This window comes from Emiliania huxleyi (assembly GCF_000372725.1).
Source record: "Emiliania huxleyi CCMP1516 chromosome Unknown EMIHUscaffold_173, whole genome shotgun sequence".
Classification (NCBI taxonomy): Eukaryota; Haptophyta; order Isochrysidales; family Noelaerhabdaceae; genus Emiliania; species Emiliania huxleyi.
The window spans coordinates 172,067-179,975 of NW_005200853.1; the positions used below are offsets into that span (position 1 = coordinate 172,067).

The 7,909-nt window shown below is 62.9% G+C and overlaps 2 protein-coding genes across 2 annotated transcripts; one reads left to right on the forward strand and one right to left on the reverse strand.

The window, feature by feature from the left end:
* Positions 1 to 1,641: 1,641 nt before the first annotated feature.
* On the reverse strand, positions 1,642 to 2,721 carry EMIHUDRAFT_231496 (hypothetical protein; the record flags this gene model as incomplete). The annotated part of the gene is made up of 1 exon (XM_005784076.1): positions 1,642 to 2,721. The coding sequence occupies one exon, from the start codon at positions 2,719 to 2,721 to the stop codon at positions 1,642 to 1,644; it is 1,080 nt and encodes a 359-aa protein (XP_005784133.1).
* A 3,084-nt stretch (positions 2,722 to 5,805) lies between these two features.
* On the forward strand, positions 5,806 to 7,405 carry EMIHUDRAFT_231499 (hypothetical protein; the record flags this gene model as incomplete). The annotated part of the gene is made up of 3 exons (XM_005784077.1): positions 5,806 to 6,810; positions 6,896 to 7,118; positions 7,383 to 7,405. The coding sequence occupies 3 exons, from the start codon at positions 5,806 to 5,808 to the stop codon at positions 7,403 to 7,405; spliced, it is 1,251 nt and encodes a 416-aa protein (XP_005784134.1).
* Positions 7,406 to 7,909: the final 504 nt, after the last annotated feature.

Here is a 7,909-nt window from a genome sequence, read left to right on the forward strand (position 1 = left end):
CGGCAAGGACAACCTCATGTGGGACGCGATCGCCGCGCATTCGGGCGGCAACGCTCTCGCTGCTTCCGACGGGCCACGTGACTGTCCTCGGCGGAGAGGAGGCGACGGCGAGCGCGCGGCGCCTGATCGACGACCTGGTCGACGGCGACGGCGACGGCGCGCGCGAGACGCTCGCGGCGCGCCTTGTCGTCGCAGAGCCGTGGGGTGGTGTGCTCGAGCTGCCTTGCCCGGACGAGTGGGTCGGCGCGATCATTGGCAAGGGCGGCGCAGGCATCAAGCAGATCGCCAGCGAGTCGGGCGCGGTCATAGATTACGTCGAGCCCGAGGAGGCAGCGGCGGCGGCCAAGGAGGCGGCGGCGGCGGCGGCCGAGGGCGGCGGCGGCGGCGAGGTGGGCGGCGACGCCTCCGAAGGCGGCGGCGGCGGCGGCGAGGGAGGCGCCACGGGCTTCTTTCGCATCCGGGGCAAGTTCGAGAACCAGTGCACGCTCGCCGCCAAACGTATCGAGGAGCGGCTGGCGATGGCGCAGAAGCTCGACGTGCACGGCTACGTGATGGTGCCGCGCAATGTGGTCGGCCGGCTGATTGGCAAGGGCGGCACCAACGTCAAGATGCTGCAGCGGCGCGCGCCACGGCCGAGAGCAGCCCTCTGGCCATGACACCCCCAGACAACAACAACATGCACATGCACATGCACATGTCCCCCCGACACGCCCGGTAGGTCGAGCGGCGCGTCGCGGATCGGGTTCGACAAGGAGGCAGGCGGCCGCGCGGCGACGCAGGCGTGCACTCTTCAGGCGTCCGACATTGAGGCTGCCATCGGCGCCGCGAAGGTGATCCTCGAGGCGGTGCCTGACCCGGGCGCGCCTCTCGAGCACAAGCAGGAGCTGCAGCGCCGGCGCGAGGACTGGGGGGGCATGGTGGGTGAGCTGCGCGGCGCGGAGCGCGGAGCCGAGCCCGTCGCCGACGCGACGCGCGAGATGGCCGTCGAGGCGCACCGCGCCAAGTTTGGCAGCGTGTGCCTCAACTCGGACCAGCAGACCAAGGAGAGGCCGTCCGAGCTCGCCGCCGTCGACTTTGAGGTCTGGATGCTGCAGCGGGCCGTCTGCACGCCCTTCTCGCGCGGCGAGAACGAGACCGCGAACGCACGGCGGTAGCCATACCGTACTATGAAGTGAGGTCTCGCCGTACAATCGTCCTACAGAGAGAGTGGAGTACAATCGTCCTCCCCCCCGACGCAGCTTCCTTGATTTCTGTCGTGTGTACACGTCCACCAATACAGCACCAACCTCCAAAGTCCAATCACCGTGTGTGGATCTTTGTCTGATCGGTCTCGTCCTGCTCCTGCCGGGGGGGGAGTGTCTTCTGAGGACTGAGCACAGCGCCCTTGGATGCTTGAGAGATTGGGGGGCGCAGGGGGCTCTACAGTAGGGGGCGCAGTGTAGCCAGTACACAACCGACATGCGCGCAGCGACAGTGGTCACCTGGTGTGCAGTGAACGCGCGGCGCCCCGCCCGCCGCGCCGACGCCACACGCCAGTCCCACGGCAGTGTCAGCACACCTGTTCACCTCCGGTCACACCGCCCCGCGAGACTAGATCTACTGCACGTATGGCGGGAGAAACCCGACCATGGTCATATGTATTCAGAGCAAAATGCCGCGATCCTCGCACGCGGCCACCAGTTCTGCCGGCTTGCTATCCACAGAGACCAACGACAAGCGTGGGGCGGCCCCGTCCTTGCGGATTGCGGCGGCCAGGGCCTTGTAGCCCTCGTCGCCAATCTCGTTGCCGTCGAGGTGGAGCTCCTCGAGCATCGGCGCCGCACCGCTCGTGATCACTTCTGCCAGCTGCGCCGCCTCCGCGTCGCCCCAACCGAGGCTGCTGTAGCACAGCATGGTCGCCTTTCCAATCTGCTCCATGAAGGCGCCCTCGTACAGCCGCGTCACGAGCGGCATGTCATCCGTGCCGTTCGCAAAGGTCTTACTCTCCAGCTCCGCCGCGAACTGAGACGGCAGCAGCGGCGGGCGTCGGCAGCCGCCCTGAGCGCATACGGCTTTGAGGGCCTGGTAGTCGTATCCTGTGTCGTCTCGCATCCTGCCGAGGTCGAGCGATCTCTTGTCGTCCTTGGTCAGGCTCGCCATGCAGCTCTCGGTGAAGCACCAGCCGCGGTCGAAGTATGCGGCCACGTTGGACCCCTCGGGCTGGTTCTCCGCCTTGTGGCCGTCCGGGAAGGTGGTCAGCCGCAGCACAGTTGTGTATCGGTGGGAGTAGAGCGTGCCGAGGCAGTCCAGTCCCTGCTTGAAGAGCGCGTCCTCCGCCTCTGTGCGCATGCCGCCATTGGCGGGGTCGGGGTGCTGGTGGAGCGAGAGGTAGTCCCAGAAGACGGCGAGCCGCTTGTATGGGCTGTGAGTCAGCAGGGACTCGAGCGCCTTTGCGACGCGGCGGAGCTGTGTCCCGTCCGGGTCTGGGTGGTCCTTGGTCAGCCACGGGCAGGAGAGCACGACGACAGGCAGGCTGCCCCAAGGACAGACGAGGGAGGCGGACGAGATGAAGGCCTCTTTGCCTAGGGCCTGGCGGTGCTTGAGGACGCCGCCCTTCCTGGCGCACTTGATGATCCACCGCGCGTCGACGAGCGCGTATGCGCCGCTGGACAGCACCGACTCAAAGTCGCCGCCGCCGTGGCGACGCCAAGCTTCGAGCCGTTTGGACGCGGAAGCGCCCATGTTCGAGCGGCCACGGTCGGAGGGCGGGGCGCTGTCCGGCGACTGGTGCTCGGAGTGTGTTGACACGGTCCGTCAGAGTAGAGCTCTAGCAAGCTTCGGCATCTTCAGAAAATAGCAAATCCGCAAGCAGTTCCTCAGATGGCACCCAATAAGAAAATCAACCGCCCGTCATCGTCGCGGGTCAATAGCATCAAGTACATCAAGGGGGCAATCCAGAAGGAGATCGAACAGAAGCAGGCGATCTCTGAGTCGCTTGCTGACGACATGCGTACGGCGCACTACTCAACTATCTTCCCCGAGCAACCAGCCCGTCATCCCGAACGACAAGGTGGCGAGGGGGCTCGTCTCGATAATGCCGCAAAAGCTCAAGCCGGAGGACCTCATCGCGTGGCAGACAGAGCAAGGCTCATTGCACGGAGCGACGGAGGGTGCGTGCTATCGGGAGATTCCCGAGAGCGTTGCGCTCGAGAAGCTCATCGACGCCGTCAAGAAGGAGAACTCGGTCGACGACAATTCAGTGCTCGGGATTGTGTCACGCTGAGAATTTTCAGTTTTGACCTCTCTTCTCTCTCTCAGTGTAGAGCTCTATGTGGCTCTGACGTACATTCCCGTAGGAGGATTCTGCTGACAGGATTTGCGATGAGGAGCGACTAACCTCCGATGGTTTCTCGGAGAGGTAGTGCACCACTACAACTACATACACACAACAACAACATTACATTGACATTGACATTGACATTGACATTGACATTGACATTGACATTGACATTGACATTGACATTGACATTGACATTGACATTGCTAAAAATCTCTCTCACCACTAACCGCCGAAGCGCAAACGCTTGGATGGGGAGGAAGAGAACTGCGATGGATCGGTCTCATACCCCCACCTCGCGGGCCGATCTTCTGAATTTACAACAAACTTGCTCAAACAACACTAGGCGGGACTGGCACGCACTAGATGTAGAATATGCAATTCCGGGTACCTTCCCGGTGAACTTTCATGTAAACTTTTCACTTGCCGTCTAACAAGACACACCCGTGCACGGTGTCCTCTCCCAAACACTCCCATCCGCATCCCTCGCTCCACCAACCACGATCCACGTGGGTGGCCAAGCTGCAGAAACGAGCTTTTAGTGGCTATAAGCATAGGCACTGAGATATGGTGCGCGCGGAGCGCGCTGGTGCTACCTGGACATACGCGCGGAGCGCGCTAGCTGGACACCCGCGCGGAGCGCGCCGGCTAGATACCGCGGGGAGCAAGAGCAAATCAACACAACCGTTCGAATGCTGACGCCGCAAGTCGTTGCCGCCGGGTGCCAAAGTGCGCCTGGATTGCTCAGCAGCACAAGCATCCACGGAGCCAGCGAGCGCCGAGCGACATTGCCTTGACTGAGCCGGACCGCGACATGTCGGCGGTCAAACTTGTAAAATGGTGCCGATAGCCGAGGTAGCTCCGGCGGACGAGAGAGAGACGAGAGACCAAATGACGTGTGCGTGTTAGAGTTGTTTGGCGGACGTGAGAGCACGGCCTGACGATCAAGCACGAGAGCGACGAACGGAGGCGCAGATAACTGGCGGTGAATTCACTGCTGATACCTGCTGGAGCTGCGGAAGATGCAGTAGCACTGCCGCAGAGCACGCGCGGAGCGCGCCGCTGGAAAGAACGCGCGGAGCGCGCCACTGCGCACTGGGTAGGTGCGGAGCGCCGCCACTTGAGATTGGGCCTGTGGGTGGGCCGAGTGGTTCCAGCGTGTGAGTCAAACTCTTAATCGAAATCGCATCTAGCCCTCCACAACCCTCAAAATTTTCTTCGGGGCGCGCTCCGCGCACGGCGCTCCGCGCCTCACTGCTCACTCCTTCCTCCTTGAGAGCGTCACACAGGCGTCAGGCGCTACCGCTGGCCCGCACATGTTCTGCAGCTTGGGTGGGTGGCGGTGAGAGCACACTATTCCGCATTGAGTGTTCGAAGGTACTGCTGCATGACTAAAATGACTATTGCTACGTCGCGCACGCACACGTGCACGTCCAACGTGCGCGTCGCGGGCGAGACGGATACCCAAACAGTTTGAAGTGCAGCGCCATGCGGCGTCCCCACAACCTCGACCACAACCCGCGGTCACAAAATCTCGTCGTCCTCGTAGTAGCGCGTGGGCGCCGGCGCCGGGGCGGCACTCGGCGCGCCTTCCGCGCCGAGCGCCGGCGCAAACCCCCACCCGGAGACACTCTGCGCGCCGGCAGCGCTCTGCGCGAGGGCGCCCGGATCTCGCGGCGCGGATGTGCCGCCGCCGGCGGCAACCTCGTCCACGCTGTCCCACTTGAGGCCGCCCGAGGTGTAGGCCGGGTGGGAGAGGAGCAAGTACGCGTGCAGCGCCGCGTTGCCGTTGGTCACGAGCGCGGCGACCAGCCACCACGGCCCGCACGCCCAGGCGAGGTTCGCAGTCAGCAGCAGAAAGGCGCAGCGGCCGCCCATGGTGAAGAGGAAGCCGCACTCCTCGTAGAGACGCTCGGCGCCCAGGCGCAGCTCGTAGCACAGCAGCAGCCCACTAAAGCCCAGCACGTAGACCGAGACGAGCGCAGTCGATGCCATGGCCTGGAGCTGAACCCCGGCCGCCTCGCCCAAGAGGCTTCCGAAGCCGAGCGCCGCCGCAGTGATCAGCAGGAGGCAGTTCGCGATGTTGACGGCGCGGAGCGCACCGGCGAGGCGCCGGATCGGCAGAGTGTTGAGGCAGGACATCCACAAATGCAGGCGCGTTTTCTTTAGTGTGCGGGTGTGTGAGTGTGTGCGGGTGTGTGCCCGCGCCTGTCTGCGCCCTTGTCGTGCCAGTGTGCTGTGGGAGAGGCTTGCATTTTAAGATTCTTTTTTTGCGGGGTATGGCATGGTACCATCTGCAGACCATCACGGCCCAAAGGGGTGCAGGGGTGTGGGGGGGGGGGGGGTATGGTCCTGACCGCCCAAGACTAGCCCTACCATACCCCCAGCAGGTCTGCTAGCAGGCGGGGGGGTATGGTCTCAAGGCGGCACCATACCTTACCTCTCCAAAGAGTCCGAACCTTGCCTGCCGGCTGTACCGGTAATCACACATGCTCGCAACCCGCACAGCCAAAGGATATCCACTTGAGAGCCAGCGCACCGCCACCTCCCGCGACATGACTACTACGCCACTGGTCACGGGCGACATGACTCTGCTGTCTTTGCCGAATGATCTGCTCGCGCGGCTGCTTGCGTCGCTGCCTCACTCGGAGGATCTCGCTCGCTGTTCGTGTGTGAGCACTACGTTCGCGCAACTCACGCTGATGGCACTGCGAGACCGGGCCGGAGGTGCTGCAGGCAATTTCGGGATCCAGGCTCTTTTGTGGGAGGAGCGTCGCCAACGATTTGGAAGGCATCGCTGCGCGGTCGCTGCTGCGTGGTACCACTGCGTTTTTGTATCCAATGGGCAGCTCCGTGTGTCGGGCCAGCAGTCGCTCGGGGGCCCTGAAGACGAGGAGCCACCCTATTGTATCTTGGGTCAAGGGTCGGAGGCAAAGTTCGGCTTGCCTCGGCAAATCGACCTCGGAGCAGTGTCCATCCGCTGCGTCGCGGCCGCACACTCGCACACTCTGGCCGTATCGGCAAACGGCGAGGTGTACGCCTGGGGCGAGCCCAGCCATGGCAGGTTGGGAATGGGTGAAGTCGACGGCGATTGGGTCATTGAGCCGCGCAAGGTGGAGGCCCTCTCCAATGTAGCCCTGGTATCGGCGTGTGAGGGCACCAGCCTCGCCTTGACCAACGATGGCGTCCTCTATTCATGGGGAGATGCCGGGTTTGGGCAGCTCGGGCTCTCCGAGCAGGCTGTTCAGCAGGCACCAGGCTATGTTGACGCGGACCCCTTTCGCTTTGTCTCGGTCCCACAGCGCGTGTCAGCGTTGGACGAGCACAGAATCGTCGGCGCGGCTATGGCCCCTTGCACGGCCGCGGCGTGGACTACGAGCGGCGCTTGTTTCGTGTGGGGCCTGCCCGAGAATCGGGAGCTGCCTGGGATTTCAGCTTCGGCGGGCGTACAACATTTGCCTGCACCGATAAAGGGGCTACCACCTGGTGTCTCGGTCTGTGCTGTGAGCGGCTCTCTTTCTGGCGACAAGTGGAGAAGCGTTCAGAGTTGTGCATCGTGAGCGCGGAACGAGCTTTCAGGATTTGCAACGGCCAGACGCAGTTACGCCCTTCCTTGCTAAGATCGATTTGCCTGGCATCTGTGCCATATCGAGTTGTCCTCCGAGTGGAGAAATTCTGCTCTCGGAGACGGGCGACGCGTACTTTGTTCGATACTGGCCTGGTTATGGTTCAGAGTCAGCTCCCAGCCTTCCCTTCCTCGACGCTCGGCTCGACCTGTATGTTGGGCTCGGAGAGATCATATGTGAGCCTCTCAAGCTTGATGGAGTGAATCGAGCGCGAGCCGCCGCGTGCAGCGAGATCGGCCTCTTCACCATCGCATGCCAAGATGACACTTTTTATTCCTTTGGAGCCGACAATGTGGGATGCCTCGCCGCGCTGGGGCAGGGCATCGAGGAAGGCCCTCCTGGCGACAACGACAACCCTCTCCTCACTTTTGGCCAAGTCTTGCCCGCATGACCCTATTAGCGTGTAGCCGTGTGCATGCCACCTCGCTGCCGCGAGCCAGGTCCCTACGCCAAATTTCGATAAAATAAATAAAGAGACCACGCACCCTTTCTTATACACATCTTACTTCTTAGAAATTTAGGCCGCAGTGCGCATCAAGAGGCAGTCGTGCTCGTGGGGGGGTCGCGTCCACCGCGCGGGCCGACTGCCTTCCAGCTTGCCGCGTTCGCAAGCGAGAAGCACCCAGACGTGTTTTCCCACGCCTGGATTGGGCGGCCAGGGGCGGAGGGCGCAGAGACGTGCGCCGAGAAATTGAACTGGCGTACCGCCCACTCGAGGCGCGCTCCACGGCCCAGCGTTATCATGCTGCGCGACGAAAGATGTACTTCTCGGTGTCGACACCATAGGTGACACGTGCGTGCGATGACACCAACTCGAACCCAGCCTCACCAAGCGCGTCCATGACATGTTCAAGGCTGGTGATGCCTTCCTTGGCGATTGTCGTCACCTCCCTCCACGCAGATGCGCTTGCAAGCAGCGGCGGGAAGGGGGGCGGCAGAGAGGGGGGCGGCAGGTGGGAGGTCGGCG